The sequence below is a fragment of the Neophocaena asiaeorientalis genome, unplaced genomic scaffold (genome assembly GCF_003031525.2).
Source record: "Neophocaena asiaeorientalis asiaeorientalis breed wild unplaced genomic scaffold, Neophocaena_asiaeorientalis_V1.1 scaffold277, whole genome shotgun sequence".
NCBI classification, from domain to species: Eukaryota; Metazoa; Chordata; class Mammalia; order Artiodactyla; family Phocoenidae; genus Neophocaena; species Neophocaena asiaeorientalis.
This window is the reverse complement of record NW_020173947.1, coordinates 158292-178660: the sequence shown is the minus strand read 5'-3', so window position 1 is coordinate 178660 and position 20369 is coordinate 158292. Positions and strand designations below refer to the sequence as shown.

At 32.4% G+C, this 20369-nt stretch overlaps 1 protein-coding gene across 2 annotated transcripts in view; it reads right to left on the bottom strand.

Annotated features, from left to right (window-relative positions):
• Positions 1 to 20369, bottom strand: part of HGF (hepatocyte growth factor) — an 82165-nt gene that overhangs the window by 9426 nt on the left and 52370 nt on the right. For both annotated transcript variants that reach the window (XM_024752838.1, XM_024752839.1), the window contains exons 11-14: positions 12209 to 12311; positions 8018 to 8151; positions 2724 to 2762; positions 1406 to 1502 (exon numbers count right to left, since the gene is read on the bottom strand). In XM_024752838.1, coding sequence (XP_024608606.1) covers positions 1406 to 1502; positions 2724 to 2762; positions 8018 to 8151; positions 12209 to 12311 — 373 coding nt within the window. The remainder of the gene's footprint in view (positions 1 to 1405; positions 1503 to 2723; positions 2763 to 8017; positions 8152 to 12208; positions 12312 to 20369) is intronic.

Genomic DNA, 20369 nt, shown 5'->3' with positions numbered 1-20369 from the left:
AAAAAAAAAAATAAAACCCCCCCCCCCCCAGTTTTACAGCCTTCATTAAGTCTTCATATTGCACAGCAGCTTTAATATGGTGAGTTTCATAAATCTATTTCGGTATTACACACCCAGGACAGCTACCCTACAATTATCAACATAAATATTTATAAAAATTGATGAGTTACTCCTTGGAAGAAAGATACACTAAAAGAGAACTTTAGGCCATCTTCTACCTGGTATCTAAAGTCATATATATATCAAAGTATTTAAACTTCATGCTTGTTAAGAATTGACTTATTTAAAAAACACTTCAGTTTCAAGTTGTCTCTATTCTAATTTAATGCCACTGTGATTTGGCTATGGTTAAAAATAATGGATATTCTTCCGCTATTCTAGGAGGCTAGAGGTAAAGGAACAGGGAGGGTTTCCAAAAAGAGGAGATATTACAGTTGGTATTTAAAGAATGAAAGATTTTCCAGGCATAAAATACAGAGGAAGAAAGCTACAACATACAGTGGGAACCACAGCACAAAGGCTCAGAGAGAGAAACATGGGGTGTCTTGAAAACAAGGGAAAATGTGGCTAGAATTCAGGTGCACTTTGGTGTATGTTGCATGATGAGGCTCCAATACAGATAGATACAGACAAAGATACTTTAACATTCTGACCATACAGTACAATATGTGTAGTACATAGAAAGTTGTATGATCAGGTTTTAAGCTAACTCCTGTTTTCAATATTTAATTCTTACAACATAACTACTAATCTTAATTTTGTATAACAGTATATTTTGAAAAATTTTACATAGAACATGGCATTGATCCTTACAACATTGAGAAATAGGCATGTCAAGAATTTTTTTATCCACACTGAATATTATAATTTCAAGACTGTTCAACTATCAGTATAATTTGTTAATCTTTTCCTTAATGATGAAATGTTCTAGAATTTTAAATTATTGCTATTTTTCATTAGAATGACAATTAAAAAGTCAGAAATTTAAAACAAATATAAAATTTTTGATATGATTGTGCATAGACAAGTTAAAAAATAATCTCATAATATACTAGATTGGGAAATTAATAACATAAGTATTATAACTATATGGTGATATCAAGGTATAGGTAGGTTCTCTGTGTAGTTGTCTTTTGCTTTACGAGAATTGAAGTGCCATATCAGGGACAATGCAAACACATATGGGACCTTTGTAAGCATTTAAAATGGCACCATCTCTGGAGGCACAAATTGCAAAATCCATGGCTTTTGGCAAGCAGAATGTGATTAGTCCCCTCTTGTGCCCCCCCTCATACAGGTGCCTTGTGGAGGGCACAACCTGCATGATTACACGTGGCCATACTGCTGGGAATATAACTTTTGCAAATAATCCAGATATGTATGATTTGTGTCTATTAATAATTACCTGTATTTCAAACTAACCATCCATCCTACATTTGTTCGTGTTGGAATCCCATTTACAACTCGCAATTGTTTTGTTTTGGCGCAAGATATTACAGGATCTAAAAAGAGGACCAAACATAACATTTTGATAAAACATTTTGAAATAATCCGTGCCTTTCAGCTTTCTTTACTGCAATGGTAACTACACAAATGTAATTACTGTTATTGTGTCAGAAGAACATTTTGGACAAAAGGAGGTAAATAGCGTAACTACAGTGCCAAATCAGGCCCAAAATGTTTGCTATCCTCATCTAAGTAGATGGGTAGCACAGAAAAACTAATCAACTCAAGGTCAACAGCATTACCATGATAGTGACAGTGGCTTTGCTCACTAGGTACAAGTTCTTCAGGTCTAACATTAATTGTATTTCCCTTAACAACCTCAACATAAAATGGAACAATGTTATTTCTAAATGTGCTTATTTCTAAATGTCAATGAAAAGCAATAGCCTAAGTGAAAATTAAAAAAACTGTATTTGGTTTATTACTCATGAATTTGTATAGTAAGAATGTAGAACCATTTTGCAACATGTTACCAAAGTTATATTAATTGAAAATTTATCCAAATGACATAATTATGTCTAAATCATTATATCCAAAAGATATAATTTAGAATTCTTTGAAGTAAACTTTTTCCTGACCCTCCTTGGTGTTCCTTGCCTTATCCTTTCCACTCTTGTCCATGGTCTAAAATAGATTTCCATTTGCTCTTCAGCCTGGGACACAGCAGGTGGTCTCTTAAATCAAAACATTTGAGTAACTTCCTTCAGCCCAAGAAATGTGTGAAAATCGGATACAAGCAGCTCCCAACAGATTTCCTTAAGCTGAGGATTAACTGAACCTCTCAGATTGTGTCATCTTTTGCCTCGTAGAGCATGCAAAGAGCTTTAAAGATAGAGCAGGATAAAGACACTGCAGAACTTTCCAACCTTCTGGTTTCATTCTTTCTGACTGTAGCATCCTGATTTAATTTAAAGGATGGTGAAAGTCCAATGGATACCTTCTGCCCCCAATTGGGTAAAAGCAATATACATGCTTTTTTCAAAGTTAAATATAACATATTTTGTGACAGAGCATTGAATTTTGATATTCAGTATGCAGTTGCCTTTGTAACACCTTTACACATGCACACAGAAAAAAAATGTTCAAATGAAATAAAATAGATTATTTTATTTTTATGATGGAAGTTTATATAATGATGTTATTTTTCTATGAAGAAAATAATGACATCACTTCTGACACATAGAGACTCACATATATTATTTTGAAAGATTACTTACGGTCTAAATTGACTATTGTAGGTGTGGTATCACCTTCACCTGTAAAAACAAATATATATGTATATACATAATTTTTACATACATATTTCTGTTATATAGAACCACAATTGTGTATTGAAATCCAAATATCCATAAATGGATAATTTACTACAATTCTTTACATTTTATTCAAAAATAAAATGCAGGGCTTCCCTGCTGGCGCAGTGGTTGAGAGTCCACCTGCCGATGCAAGGGACACGGGTTCGTGCCCCGGTCCGGGAAGATCCCACATGCCACGGAGCGGCTAGGCCCGTGAGCCATGGCAGCGGAGCCTGTGCTCCGCAACGGGAGAGGCCACAGCAGTGAGAGGCCCATGTACCGCAAAAAAAAATAAAAATAAAAATAAAAATAAAAATAAAATGCAGTAATACTCTTTTGAGTAATTATGTATCACTTTTAGACAAAGTTGAAAGCATGCACCTACTGGTAGTGGGTCATGTGAGGAAAGCCCTGTTTTATGACTGTGAAGGTTATCAGGTATGTGGTTTGATGGATGTTGGCAGTTTGAATTACACTGCTAGCACCAAGGAGCTGCCTCATTCTCCCAAGATGCCAAACATCGTACACAATGAACATTCCACCGAACAGCACTAATGCTTATTATTGTTTATTTGGGCCATTCATATAGATAAACTACGTAGCTTTAATTTGACCCATTTATATTTTTTCTGAAAATTACTTTTTTTACTTATGGTTAAGGATAATTAAAACTTCCTATGTTTCAGAAAACTTTTTTAAGAATTCGAGAAGATAGAAATCAAGGCCACTCATGGAAAAAGAGGGATAGCCAAATATAATTATGCTTTGTTAGTATATTTCACAGACTGGTTTTTCTAGGTAGTAAGGGGAAAAGTATTTTAAAAAAAGAACACCAGAAACTGCCAATAAATTATAACTAAAATTTCATACTCACTACTTTTTTACAACCTCCCTACTGAGTGGGGTTTAATTGCTGCCAAGAGAAAGGCTTGGAGGATGCTAGGATTTGAAAATACTTAAGTAGTCATGAATGAGGTACATTTCCTGGAATTTAGTGTGTGACTGTCCAGAACTGATGACATAGAGTTTAGTCAGGCATTGTTTAGACCCAGCTGGTTGTTAGTCTCTGGAAGTGCCCTGAGCTCAAATAAACCGGCAACAAAACAAAAATGGCATATGGATTCCTTTGTAATAGACGCAAATCTGATTTTTATTTATGGGAAATCTTGAGAAAATTAATACATGCTAAAGCGTTTTTATTTATGTCCATTTTCCAGATCTAGATATTTTAAGTGAATAAACGTAAAGGTGAACATACAAATTTCATCATTTCCCTTTCCCTTTAGTTTATTCTTGGGGATGGTTTTGTCTTAGAGTCACCTGAGGTCATTGTTTTAGTTCACAATACAAATTAGGATGGAGGCCGACTGTGGTCATTAAAACATCAAGGATACTGCTTTTTCCACTCAAGTTATTTACATAAAAATTCTAAAACAAAAAACTAGATATCTATTCTGTGTATCGTTTGTGGTGAGAAAGACTACACTATTCATTGTATTCTTAATTGCATATCAAGTTTCCGATTTCTATGCATCAAGTTAAAACGTCAACAAAGTATTTTGTTCATTATTGTACCTTACTAAAATATTTAAATTTTTTTAAATGTGTAGATCTTATCATTTAGGGGCTTTAATAATTAAGAGTATATATATAGATTTTCCTCTAAGCCAATATTTCTCACAATTTAGAAGAAGCTGCATTACCACTTAAAATCAGATTTCTAGAGATTCTGGGTTGCTGGTTAGATTATGAATTTTTTGAAAGCATTCTAGTTTCTTCTGCTTTCTAGGCCTTTTCCATTTTACCTTAAAATACTATTTTTACTTCTCTTTTACTTTTCCTTTACCTCTCCACCAGAGTACTCAAATCTGAACAACTATATATGATACAAATCTTACTTTATATTGATTCACCTTAAATCTGAAGAAGGAAAACACGTCAATGATAAAAGTTTTTCCTATGGAAGTGTACGAGTGTGTGTGTGTGTGTGTGTGTGTGTGTGTGTGTGTTTATATGGCCTCAGAACCAAGCATGTGCTCTTACTGAAAACAAATAAAACTTTCTTTTAATAGATCCTTAAAGTTTCAACTCAAATTCAAAACTTTATGAACAGCACACCTTTTTCCACGCTGACATTTGTATTCCCATTCTTATTATATATTTTAATATTAATATGTATGTATTTAAATGACTTTATTTGCGATTATGTATGTAAAATGTCTCCTCTGTACACTGAAAACGATTTGAGCATAGGAAACGTTTATATTTTCTATACCTAGAATGATATATAGGGCTTTGCACACAATAGGAGCACAATTTAAAATTATTAACAAATGAATAGATAAATGCAAACTGAGGTGGAGGTAATTTACCCAAGGCACTTAAAGTGATAGAACTGAAATCCTTACCCAGGAAATCAGAGTTGAAACTCTAAACCACTATGCTCTCTTAATACTTAAGAATTTTCTAAGATATACTGTGTATATGTGTATAGACAAATATAGACATTTCTACAGTTTTATTTTTGCATCTTGAGAACCTTAAAAATATATGTTAAATATTATTTTGTAAGCATTTTTTAAAAAGGAATACAAACCTTTACATGTTTGTAATACAAATGTGCAGTATGAAAATGATATATAGTCTCTGAAGTTAAATAAATAAGAACTCAAATCTTCTAAAGATAAATTTTATTAGCCTTTCACCAGCAAGAAAACTGTAAATAAATCCTGGCTATAAATATTAGTTAGAAAAATGACAGTGTAGAAATATTTGTTGAAATTAATTAATGTTCAGAATACATTGAAATAAATGAGTTATCTGCAGTAGCATTTAATCAAATACTAGCAACACCCTGAAGTCTTTCAATAGCACATTACTTTTAGTTTAAAAATGTTAGTTGAAAATATGCTTTAAAAACTTTAAAGTTATTAGAGTCTTGTCTCAAATTTATAAGCCAAATCACAGTTCTCTATGGGAACATTTTACTCTTAACTATACGTACTAAAATTAGGCTACTGTGATTTTTAGAAATCTGGAATTCTATAGGGAAAGCAATAGAACTTGTTTTAGAAGCCAGGTCATTGACTTTTATCCTTCTTCCTAGGTCATTGAAGAGTCTATTAGCCTCCATTATTCTTAATCGTAGAAACTTCACAAAGAGGTACCATGAAATAAAGCTAATACTTAGAAAAAAATAACAACTTTCACCATTAAAAAAATTTTTTTGTACACCAGAGAGGTTGGAAAGTTTGGTCTGTTTGCTTGTTTATTTTAATGTTAAAACCAGAAAGACATCTTCTATAAAAGAACATTTTCAGGACCTATGCAAACCCTAATCTGGGATAAGTTAGGAACATTAGGAGAACACTAATTAATTTGAAAGGCTATGATTAAAGCTGATGAAATGAAATATAACAATATGAAATACTATTTCTTTGTGAACATATAAGATATTTACTTACTATTATAGAAAATTTCTTTATTAAAAATAGATTGGGAAGTTCCAAGTTTTAACTATAGATAAAATTGATTAACATCATATTTTAAAAGTTTGCTTTTATGCTAAAATTTCATGAAACGTGACTAGTGTTACAATTTATGGTGAGAAATTACCTCTTTAATTTGATGTATATTATGGAAAATATAGACTTGTGTTTGTGTTTTATGTTTTAAAGCAAACATCATTTCTTAATCTAATCTCTTTTAAAGTGAGTATTTTTGCTGCTATTTTCAAGGTACTTGCTACTGCTTTGTCTCATGTGAAAAATATTCTTAAAACAGGACTCTTATTGAACATATAAAACGAGTCTTTTTTAAACAAGAAGGCAGTTTAACATAGTGTTTAAAGATATCTGCTATAGGGCTTCCCTGGTGGCGCAGCAGTTGAGAGTCCGCCTGCCGATGCAGGGGACATGGGTTCGTGCCTCGGTCCGGGAAGATCCCACATGCTGCAGAGCGGCTGGGCCCGTGAGCCATGGCTGCTGAGCCTGCGCGTCCGGAGCCTGTGCTCCGCAACGGGAGAGGCCACAACAGTGAGAGGCCCATGTACCGCAAAAAAAAAAAAAAAATAGATATCTGCTATAAACAGCTGTGAGACATGTACTACAGTAAAATGGTCTCTTGCTACTAAGAGAGCTTTATAAGTCTTTTTCACTCAATCAATAACATATTGAGGATATATTTTCATCTCAATATACATTACTCTCCATTAGCAGTTCTCAGTGGAGGTGATGCTATTGACATCTAGTGGGTAGAGGCCAGGGACACTACCAAACATCTTATAATGCATAGGACAGCCTCCCGTAACAAAGGTTTATCCAGCACAAAATGTCAGTCGTGCAGAGGTTGAAAATCCTGATACGTTTCCCCAAACTGACTTCAATACAGGCTTCCCAGTACACAGAGCAGCACAGTATTGAGAGAGTCTGATTACCCAGGTTCTCACTAATATTAGGCATTAGCAATCATCTTCTTATTTGCCAACCTGATAGGTGGAAATGATTTCTTATGCTTTTATCTTTTCATTATAATTATTATATTTTCTTACTATTAAGTTTTAATATCTTTTCATTTGTTTATTAAGTTTATTCTTGAAGATTCATCTTCAGTTTTCTCAAATCATCTCATCTTTTACTTATTGCTATATAGGTGCTCTTTTACATGAAGTGTATCAGACATATATTATACATTTTACGTATATCTTTTACTTTATGTGCTAATACTTTTTAAACAAAATCATCTTGGGCTCAGAGAAGTAGATGGAATGTTTCAGGCTTCTTAGTCTTGGCCTAAACAGCTGAGAAGAAAATGGAAGCACAACTATCTCTGATGTGTTTATGGACCTGTTAGTGGGCTGGGGACTTTGCTAAGAGCTCTGCTACTTTCAGAGGCTGAACAGTTAGTATTTATTGGTGGGATGGTGGGTGGAGAGGTCTTTCTAGCCCAGTCAGAACAATGGCCATGTATTACTTCTGAATTCCAAATAGAAATCTTTTGAGGGAGGAAAATCTCTTTTAAAAGGTCAGCAGATTGTCCCCTTGTCTAGAGGAGAGATGAAGTTGTGTGTATGTGTGTTGTTGTCTGGAATGCATCCTTATTTTGGGATCAACTCTAGCCCTCCTACACTATTTCCACCTCTGGTTAAGGTATCATTTTAGAGGGCATGCAGTATATTTAAAATGGTTCACCTGAAAAAGATCACAAAATATACTTACAACGAGAAATAGGGCAGTAATCCCAAGGAATGAGAGGATTCCCCGTGTAACACCAGGGACCATGGGCATCATCATCAGGATTGCGGCAGTAATTCTTATTCAGCTTACTAGCATCTGGTTCCCAGAAGATATGCCTGCATAAACAACAAACTCTGAACATCACAAAATGCACATCTTGTCCAAGAGAAACAAAATGTCACGAAGAAGATATAATCCTAGTGCATAACTTTCATTACAGATACAACACAAGCTACCTGCAGTGAATTTTGGTTTTTTTTTTTTTTTTTTGACTTATTTTGTTGTTGTTCTTGCAGTTTGGAAGGATGTTCTTTAACTCAGGAATAAGGCTGAATAATCAGCATAGATAAAGTGATAAAAGATTTTATGACTTTGCTTCTATTTAATAACTATACTGGCAAGGTAACAATACCCCTGTGACAAAGATCTAAGTTAGAAAATGCAAGCTATTGCAGAAGTATTTTTTTCATGTTTCAGAAACATGTAAAGAAGCATCACTGGCAACATTACTATGACAACGTACTGGAAGATACACTGAAAACAATAATAATGTACTAATAAAATTATTAAATTCTAAAATTTCATTGGTCATATAGTTACAAAATATGATTTTTTGACAGATAATTGAGTAACACTTCAGCCTTTCTCATTTTACATCTTAACTAAATTTATTACAAAAGTAAAGCAAAAATACTGTATGTTATAAGACCATGCCCACTCATATAACATCAATATTTACATTTACCTCAGTAACATTAATGAAGTCAAATTCCACATGGCCATTCTGACCATGTCATGAAAACTATACATCCTAACTTAATTTGTTTTGGATTACTAATTACTACCATGCTTGAACATAATTAATGTGTCATTTTAAAAAATTGGGAAGAGCTTCAACATAGAAACTTGAGCTATCTTACTAAACTTGGATTTACTTTTTGGACCAATATGACAGTAAAGACATACAATACTTACTATGTGACATATTCTATTACAGATGACTTACATATGTGCCCTTAGACCAACCTGATGAGACAGGCTAGAAGATTATGCAATTTTGTATTTGACAAAATTGAAATCCACAGAGGACAATTAATTTTTCTAGGGTCACATGGTTTTTAAGCTGTAGAACAAGTGTTTGAACACACGGCTCTTTCCAGATTCAGTGTTCAAAACCACCACACAGTGTTACCTCTTTACTCAGTCATAGTTTGTTCTTAAACCAAAATGGTACCATGCAACTTAATCATTCATCAGTATCCTACAAGTTGGTTCCACATGACTTTTAACTATTTCCAAAGGCAAACCTAAACTCAATGAATTGAGTTATAACCATTGCATCCCTGAATAAATATGCAACGTGTTTCCAGTGGTATGCTGGTAAATGTTTAACAACTAGCACTCTGAAATGTGTATGGGGGCAGAGGGTCTTTATTTGTTGTTCTTGCACATTTCTGTAGTGTAACTGTAACTACTTCCACCATAAAACTGTCAGACTTCTAATATGGAATCACTGAAGGCAGAGTTGTCTTTCACAAGTCCGTGAAGAGCTAGATCCACCCCACCATATTTCTAAAAATGCTTTTAAAAATATCAGTGTTGAAATCAGCATTAATTTTAATCATGCCAATTCTTGCTTAAAATTCTTGAATGAATTCCTTTAATGCTTAGGATAAAACTCAAATTTCTTTTTTTTTTTAACATCTTTATTGGAGTATAATTGCTTTACAATGGTGTGTCAGTTTCTGATTTATAACAAAGTTAATCAGTTATACATATACATATGTTCCCATATCTCTTCCCTCTTGCACCTCCCTCCCTCCCACCCTCCCTATCCCACCCCTCTAGGTGGTCACAAAGCACCGAGCTGATCTCCCTGTGCTATGCGGCTGCTTCCCACTAGCTATCTATTTTATGTTTCGTATTGTATATATGTCCATGCCACTCTCTCACTTTGTCACAGCTTACCCTTCCCCCCTCCCCATATCCTCAAGTCCATTCTCTAGTAGGTCTGTGTCTTTATTCCCGTCTTACCCCAGGTTCTTCATGACTTTTTTTTTTTTTCCCCTTAGATTCCATATGTGTGTGTTAGCATACGGTGTTTGTTTTTCTCTTTCTGACTTACTTCACGCTGTATGACAGATTCTAGGTCCATCCACCTCAATACAAATAACTCAATTTTGTTTCTTTTTTCTTCAAATTTCTTAACACAGCTTACAGGGTCCTGTATGGTTTTGCCACTGGAGAATTTCTTCTCTGGACATTAACCAAATTATACTGTTTCAACCTTATTAAAGTTATTTCTGATTTTTATACACTTCCATTTTGGGGCTTTTGAACAAGTTATTTCTTCTGCCTGATGTACTTTTCCTCCTACACTTCCTTTGACTAACTCCTTCTTATTACATATGTCCCAACTAACATCCCTTCCTGTAGGAAAACTTCCTGACCATTTAAGTGTGGGTGTCACTTGTTTGCAGCCCCATAACGTAAAATATGCTTTTTTCGTGGATTTTCTAATATAACATTGGCATTTGCTGTTTTCTGCCATTCCATACTAGAGTGAGATCCATGATGGCAGAATTCTGCTTAACTTTGAAGTCCTAGAGCTACAGTGTCCAATACAGTAGCTGCTAGCCAGAGTAACCACAGAAAAGCTAGTATGTGGCTCGTCCAAATTGAAAGGTGCTATAATTATAAATATACAACAGATTTTGTAGCTTTAATATAAAAATGTAAAATAGCTCATTAATAATTTTTATGTTAGATACATATTGAAATGAAAAGCTTTAGAAATATTGGATTAATAAAAACATTATTTTAAAAATGTGCCTGTTTAATTTTACTTCTGTAAGTATGGCTACTAGAAAACTTAAAAAGTACAAGTGCGATTACATATGTCAGTTGCATATTTATGTTAGAGAACACTGCTTTATAACTATCACTATTTGTTTGTGAAGTATATTAGTCAAAAAAATATCATCCACTAGTGAGTAGATTTTGAAAGAGAATAAGAACTTTAAAGCTAAAGTGGAACCAGGAGCAAAATGACTCAACTTCTCTGGATCCTTAAATTCTTATTCACACATACAGAAATATCTTCCACATAGGATTATGATGGTCAAATGAGGTAACAACTCACAGAAAGCAACCATGTTGTAGATACTTTATTAAATGACACTACCGGGCTTCCCTGGTGGCGCAGTGGTTCAGAGTCCGCCTGCTGATGCAGGGGACACGGGTTCATGCCCCAGTCTGGGAAGATCCCACATGCCGCGGAGCGGCTGGGCCCGTGAGCCATGGCCGCTGAGCCTGCGCGTCCGGAGTCTGTGCTCCGCAACGGGAGAGGCCACAACAGTCAGAGGCCCACGTACCACAAAAAAAAAATGACACTACCATTTTTCTTTTAATCCTGCTGTATATATTCCAGGATATTTAATAAAACTCTGTTCTATGTTGCAACTATGTCTCATGCGTCTTTTGTAATTTCAAACACACAAGCACTACTGCTGGGGTCAAGTGGAAGATAACTGCTTTTGTTGTGAATATGTCCAATGTCAAAATCTCTAATTCTCTGAAATATATAGATTTTTTTCAATTACATATCCATTTCTTTAATTATAGAAAAATCATGTGTATCAGAATAAAGCTATACAAGGAAACATGTCTCAATAAGTTTTTAGTAGTTAAGTGGAATTTTAAGGTGTGTATATACATGAAGATGGTCACTTATCAATTTTATAAACTAATATTAATAATTAAATAATTATGAGAATATAATCCTATAATGTACTATTTGAAACACTAGATTTGACGTTTCATTATACAATGTCTTATCCAGTTGTGTAATTGTTTTCTCCGTATGACCATATCATGCTTAAAGGTGAAGCCCAAATGTATGTTAATGTTCTTTTTGTTAATGTTCCCGAGGCACCTGTTACACAGCAGAACACATAGTAAATCCTCAATAAATATGTACTGCTTTGAATTGTTTATTTAAGTTTGCCATGTAGAGAGAAAATGTTAAATTGAGTTGCACAGAACGATCAATCTAATGTTTTTATTAGCTTACTATAATATATAAATGAATAGAAAGAAATACCAATGTACTTCAATATACCTATCTGCTGTTATCACTACATACTATATATTGAAAGAAAGAAATTTGCATACCGATGTAAATCTTCCATGTTCTTGTCCCACATCGAACATGTTAGTCCAGATCGTGTTTTGGATAAATTGCCCATATAGTTTTTGCCATTCCCACGATAACAATCTAAACATAAAATATATGGAAAGAAGACTAATGAATACTAGGGAGTATAGGACAAAGACTTCTTTTACAAGCATATGAATTCATGAAAATCAACATAAAAATTAAAACAAAGCACTAAAATCTGTACAAAGCAAAAACACTTAACTCTCATAAAATATCTTTATTTTTAGTCAAATTTCTTCTTCATTAAAATGAAAGTTTATGTATCAAATTACAAATTCAAAAAAAATCAAAGAAAAAATTAAGTGAGTGGCTCTTAGGGACACCAAAGAAATGAGAATTTTGTGAGTGACATATATTTTCCAATAGTTTCTACTGAAAAATTTTACTCCACAGGAAAGTCACAAGAATGATATAATGAGCACTCGTATACCAGTCACATTTGTTGTGTTTTGATTTTTGTCTTTCGTGAGATTGACATTCTGAGTCATCCAAGCCCGCTGTTTCACAAATGCTCTTTAATTTCATTTTGCCTGATTAGTTTCTCATGAATGAAATCAAGTTAAATACAGAAATATTGCCTAGGTGATATTTTGTCCTTTTTTCAGGATTATTTCATGTGACACATGATGTCAGTTTGTTCAATTATCGTTGATGAGTTTGATAACTTGGTTAAGTGGTAAAAAGGAAAAACTTCTCTTCATATATAAGATAAACAAACAAAAAAATTTTGAGGCCTTTGAGGCTGACTACATCCTTTTCCCAAACAAATTTTCACAAAATGGCTTAGGCATACTTTGATTAATTTTGCATGAATCAGTTATTACTCTGCTGGTTTTAAAATGATTTTTTTATTTCCTACTTTTCTTTCTTTCTTGTTATTCTTCTGTAAATGAAAGTTTTTCCTTCTCCTCTACTCCTTCCATTTAAGTAGTACTACTACTACTAGTAGTAGTAGCAGCGGTAGTAGTAGTCTGCTAGTAGTAGTAATGTAAATATGGACTCATGGATTCTCCTTTTACTCAGCATGATACATTATCATTCTTGTTGTTCATTTTGATGCTCAGATTGTTCCATCTTTAGCCAATGGAAGCCATGTTAAAATGGTTCCTGTGTCTTTTATCATTTCCCATGTGGTTTTATTTTTCACTTTTTCTCAACTGAGCAGTTTGCGTTCTATTAAACATTTATAGAAGTGTCCGTATTTGGAATTTTAAAAAAGAAGTTAAGTTCTTCCAAATATGTAAATTGCAGTTCTACATTTGAAAAGAAACACTATTCCATATTTTGAAATAATCCTGCATATTTTAATAGTAACTATTTAAGAATTCTGATTTTTATATGAATAAAAACTGTAGTTTTAACTATAAAATATTATCTACAAACATACATTAAGATTATTCTCTGGATTAAAGTTGGTAAGCCATAGTGTATTATCATTGGTTTTAAATATGCTATGTGATTAGAATAAATAATAGGTACAAATTCTAATAAAATTTTTAAATGAATAATAATTTGTCCAGGAGTTATTTAATTTAGTAAAAAGGAAATATAATAATATATTCAATAGTCATGTTTTGATATCCATAAATTTGAACTTAGATAGAAAAACTCAAATAGGATAGGATTTGATACAGATAATATATCAGTCATTACCATATACAATAAAATTGTTTTCAGAAAGCATAAATTTGTAAAATCCAATTCCTGTACATATGCAGAATATATCAGTTAAAATATTTTCCTCTGACAGTGCTATTTTTTTCTACATTAGGAAAGGTTAAACTTTTGGCTGTTAGGTAGTAAATTCTTCAGATAATTTCTTACTGAAGAAAGCAATTGTGCAATGTGATATATTGGTACTGCTCTTTGATACATTTTTGATTTTACACCTGTGTTTTCTGTATTAGAGAAAGAGATCCTCCTTACCACTACCACCGTTTTATTTGAATATGAGCTAGGTGTTTTTTTTCTTAGCAAACTTCTTTTTAGAATAGTTTTTAATTTACAGAAAAGTTGTAAGTTGGTACAGAAAATTCTAATATACCACATAGTTTCCCCTACTTTTACTATCTTATATTAGTATGATAGATTTCTCACAACTATTTACCATACTGATGCATTATTACTAACAGAAACCTATATTTTGTTTAAATTCTTAGTTTTTTCCTAGTGTACTTTTTTGTGTCCTAGGATCCCACATGATACCACCTTACATTTAACTGTCATGATTTTTAAGGCTCTTCTAGATGTAACAGTTTTCTCAGACTTTGTTTTTTGATGATCCTGACAGTTTTAAGGAGAACTAGTATTTTGTAAAATGTCCATCAGTTGGGTTTGTCTGATGTTTTCCTCATGATTAGATCTGGGTTATGGGTTTTTGAGAGGAAGCCATAAATTTTGAGCACTTATTAACTTGCTGGCATAAGATATTCCAGCTTCACTTTATGTTTTTCTTGCCCTAGGCCTGGAATCTTCAATTTCACCAAGGAGCCATTGTTTATGTTAGTGATGAAAGGTAAGGAGAAGACGTGGGTGCTATGTGTGCTCATTGCTATTTGGTACCATTGTTTCTAGTCCCTTTCATTTGATAGAGCTGGGAAGTGTGTGCATGTGTGTGTGTGTGTGTATGTCTTCATGAGTAACTGATCCCTCTGACTCCAGTCTAGCACCAGAGTTCTTCCTTGTCTCCTCTTCATTTGTGTATTTCTTCTCCCATAGTGAGAACCATGATTCTAGGTAACATCAGTATCTTTCCTCATTTTCTGAATTCTCCAATGTACACAAAATAATGTTAAAGCGGCTGCGTCCTAATATAGCAAAATTACACTTTAAAGTTCAAAAGGTATTTAAAGTTATCTAACTTTAAATGTATTCCAGTGAGGCTATATATAGTCAGAAAATTGTGTTTAAAAATTATTTGGAATTTTTTTCTAAATTCTGTAGTAATGGTATCTATTTGATATACAGATAGGCACGTTTCTGTGTTTTTTTCCATCTTTCTTGAGATTACTTTTTGAACATTTAAAACATTATTAAAACATTAATATTGGTTGATAGTCAAAACTATATGAAATTGTGTATTCAGAGTGTTCTCATTTTCCCTCTTGCTTCTGTGTCATATTTCTACCCACTACTACCCACCGTTACAAGTAACCAATTTCATTAGTTTCTTGTTTATGGCTCTTATATTTCTTTTTATTAGTTTTTTTTTTTTTGCTCTTTTTTTTTTTTTTTTTTTTTTTTTTTTTTTTTACTTTTTTGGCAAAGATGTATACACACACACACATATACATATGTAATATAAATATGTAATTATATGTATATATATTCTATATATATTATTATATCCCATTCTTTATTACTAGTAGTAAATCCCTTTATTTATTACTAATAGAATACCAAATATATATTTTAGTGCTTTGTTTTTTTTTAAATTAATAATATACCTGAAAATCACTTCATATTAGTTCATGAAAAGTTTTATCATTCTTTCTGCAAATTTGCAGTATTCCATTGTGTGATTTCGCCAGAGTAGATTTGGGTTGTTTTGCTAGTGCAGAAAATGCTGCAATAAAAAACTCGTGCATATGTTTTTGCATATTATTGGAGCTGTATATTCAAATAGTGCATTATTGGTCCAAAAGGTGAATGTATATATAATTTAATTATTGTAATATTCTGTTCCATAAGGATTTTTATCATTTCGCACTCCCAAGAGCAAAGCATGAGAGTTAATTTCCCCATACAGCTTTGCCAAGATAGTGTTGTCAAGCTTTTGAATTTTTGTGAATTTTTATGTGAGAAATAAAAGTCTCATATTATGAAAAATCTCAACACTTATATTTTAGATTTTTCTTGTTACATGTGAATTTGAGCATAATTTTCATGTATTTAAGGGAGTTTTTATATTTTTCTCTAAAGAAATCTTTCTGTTCATGTATTTTGTCCATTATTTAATTTTTTGGTCCTATACTTTTCACTTTCACAGTTTTTATATATTAAAAATATTTATCTTTATCTGTGATATACATTTTAAGACTTATTTCCAAATTTGTCTTTTGAATTTAAATATGATGGGTTTGTTTATGTTTTTTGCCATGGCAAGTTTTTGATGTAGCTTATTATTTTTTTCTTTTATTGCCTTTAGATTTTTAGTGTTAATTAAAAGCATATCGCCACATCTAAGTTATAAAGGCATTTTTCCAAGTTTACTTCTAGTATATATATGGTATCCCTTTTTACACTACATCTCTTATCCATTTGGAGTTTATTTTCGGGTATGGTGTAAGGCATGGATTTAATTTTATTATTTTTCCAAACGGAACTTTATTGATCCATTATTATATTTTAAAAGTTTATTTTTACCCAGTGACATATAGTGCCACATTTTAAATATAATCTCAGTAAGGAGTCTCTTTTTGGATTCTGTGTTCTGTCAATTTATTCATGTGCTAGAACTACATTCTTTTAATTATAAACTCTTTATAAAATATTTTAACATCTGATAGGGTTATTTACCTCTCATCACTCTTCTTTCTCAAGGTTTTTCTTAGTATAGTTACATGTTTATTCTCCTAGGAAAAATTTAGAATGAAGTTTTTGATATCAGAAAATATCACGTTATATTTACAAATTAGCTTAGGTGGAATTGATGTATTTATGATGTTGAGTTCTCATATCAAGAACAAGGGATGTTTTTCTACATGTTAAAGTACAATTTGGGGCTTTCAGTAGTAATTTAAAATTTAATTACATAGATTTCAACAACTTTCCTAAGTTTATTCCTAAGTTTTTCTCAGTTTTGTTTCCTATTATAGATGTAATTTTCTCTTTAATTATAGATTTTCAAAACCATATATGAATGCTATTAATATTTGTATATTAATTGTGTATCCTGCTACCTTAGTGATATTTTTATTATTTGAATTCAGATTTCCAAGTATATTACTATTATATCGTTTTCACAAAAATCTTTTGCCTTTTTACCCAATCAATAAATATGCCTTCTTATCTTATTGTAAAAAATAATATCAACAATGCAATGTTAAAGAGAAATATAATGTTAAATTATATTTACAATATTAAATAGTAAAGGAGATGCTAGACATTCTTGTTTTCTTTTTGACCTTAGTAAGAATACCTCTAATGTTTTCGTATCAAGTAAGTGGTGGTTTTATGACTGAGATTACATCTACATCTATATATCTATATGTATATACTATATATATTTATATACACATATATATATATGAGTGGATATATGGGTGTGTGTGTAAGTATGTGTGTATTCCACAGATTCTTGAGTACTTTTATGAAAAATGCATGAATTTTGTCACAGTAATTTCAAAATCTATTAAGATTTGTTATATGGTTGTTTTTCTTACATCTAAGATGAATTATATTAACGGGTTTCTAAAACTGAACCATTTTTGTTCTCAGCCTAAACTCCACTCAATCATTATGTATTATTTACTTAATTTCTTTATTGAACTGTTCACTCAAATTTCATTTAAGATTTTTCTATTAATATTTACAAGTGAGATAAGTCTATAGTTTTCTTCTGTGATACCTTTATCATGTTTAGGTTTCAATATTATAATTCCATCATAAAAATAATTTGGAAATTTTACTGCATTGGTTAAGCTACAGGGCAATTTACGTAGCATTGAGATCACCTGGTCTATGAATTCATCTAGGCATGATGTGTTTGTGGTGGAATACTTTGTTAGTAAATTTCCATGTCTCTTCTGTAGGAATGAGTCTAAGTTTTCTTTCTCTATCAGGGTCAATTCAAATAACTTGAATTATCCTAGTATGTTACCCATTTAACTTTCATTTTCAGGTTTTACATGAGGTTGTATAAAATAATCTCATGTTTTCCTGTTTCACTGGTTATTTCTGCCTTCATAATTATAATTTCATATTTTTTTCCTCTCTTGAGTCAGTTATCTGGTGGTTGTCTATTTTGTTAATTTTTTCAAAGAATCATCATTTGGCTTTATTCATTAGTTCTACTGTTCTCTTTTCTTTACCTTATTAATGTCTGCTTTTATCTTAGTTGTTTTCTTTCATGTGTTGCTTTTGTTTTACTTTTTCCTCTACCTCTTTGAGTGGGAAATTTCATTTCCCTGTCTTCATTATGTATATTATTGATATAAATATTTAAAGCTGTGAATTGTGTTTTGTTTCCTGCCTTAAATGTACCTTATATAGTATAATACACTGTTTTATCAGTATTTTTAAAGAAATTCTGCAATTTCAGTTTTCTTTTTTTTAACAGAGTTATTTAATATCCAACTGGAAGAGCTTTTATATATATGTTAAATCAGATGTTGCAAGATTTGAGCAAAAGTTTTTAACTCATCAACTTATATGTGGAATTTACATTTCCTTCTATATAGAGAAGGATAAGAGCAACATCCTTTTGTGTGTGTGTGTGTGTGTGTGTGTGTGTGTGTGTGTGTGTGCCTGCATGCATACATATCAAATATGTAACAATCCATACTACTAGCTTGGCAGTATTATACAATGACATAACTCTCTGTTAAAATTTCACAGCTGTATGTTGAATTGGCTAACAGTGTCTCTTAAGTAGGACTTATTCATTTTCAAATTGCCCCACAGAGCCTAGTACATTGTTGCATAAATCAGGTATAATATATTGTTAAAGTATTAATGAAAAGGAAAAAGCATGGAGTAATGGAAAGGTCATTTTAAGGAGAATTTGAGTGACTCACAGTTGTGCTAATTTGAGAGTTCAGGCAAGTTATTTAAATTCCCTAAAGCTAATTTCTTCATCTATTAATGTGCAGCTCTATTATATAAGCAATAACATCAGCTTAACTTTCAAAACCCCAAATCCTCATATTCTATTACCTGATCTTTGATAAGTGATATTTATGTACATAAAAGCATCTTAATACACATCAGAAGCTTATAAAACAATTGTTCTCACTTGTCTCTATCACTCAGAAATTATCAGTAATTGTTTAAATGACTAAGGCAGGGACAAAGCAGATCCAGCTGGTACCAAACCTTCCTTAATCATTGGTTTCAACTTTATTTCCAACTGACCTTTAAAGTCTGCCCAAGAAGAGTGAAATTGATTGAAAAGGGACTCATCTCTTCTTCCCTCTACAACTGTTTTCCAAGTTGTTCACAAAAAATGGCACTGAGGAAAGTCAGGGGATGGAAGAAGTATGTACAGGGCAATAAATCCATGAAATAGAGTTTTAAATTTGGCTTGGACTTTTTAGAATGATTTAGGACTGACCATGGCCATGACCATCATAATTAAATTTATGTGAAAGAATGTGATTATTTAAAAATCATAACTCCTAATTCATTATATACCAATAAATGCCCAGAGCCCATTATTATTAATTTTTGACAAATGATTTTTTAAACCTATTTCAATGTGACTTTTCTCGACCACTGCTCCCTGAAACAATTATTTTCAATGGTGTCTATGTTTCCAAGCACAATGGTGATTTATCCCAAATCCCACTGTTACATATCATCTCTACTACTAACACCCCAGTCCACATCACTCTCGTCTCTTGCCTAAATTACTGAAGCAATCATTCAGTTGATTCTCCTGTGTTGGCCCTTTGTCAGGAGTTCTGGCTATTTTTCATAATGCGGCCAGAGTCATCCAGTTAAAATTTAAGTCAGACAGATCATTTAGCTCCCATCTTAGAATCCTACAACGGAGTCTCTCCCCTTTCAGAATAGAAGTGTAAATCCTTCCAGTTTCTACTAGGCCTATGGAATTTTAGCCCAGTCGCTCTCTAACCTTGCTCATTCTGTACCAGACACGATGATGCGCTGTTTCTTTCTTTTAACTTTTCAAGCACTCTCCCATCTTGTGCCATTTTCATTTGCAGTCTCCTCTACCTAGAATGCTCTTTACAAGTATGTGCACGTGGCACATGCTGCTCCCTGACTTACTTCAGGTTCTCCCTAAATGTTACCTTAATATGTAAGACCTTCTCAGACCATTAAAAGATAAAATAGCAACATCCTCCTCCCTCTAACTCTGGGACATTTATCTCTCTAGCACTTACACAAGCTAACTTACTATCCCCACCAACATTTTTTTTTTTTTTTTTTTTT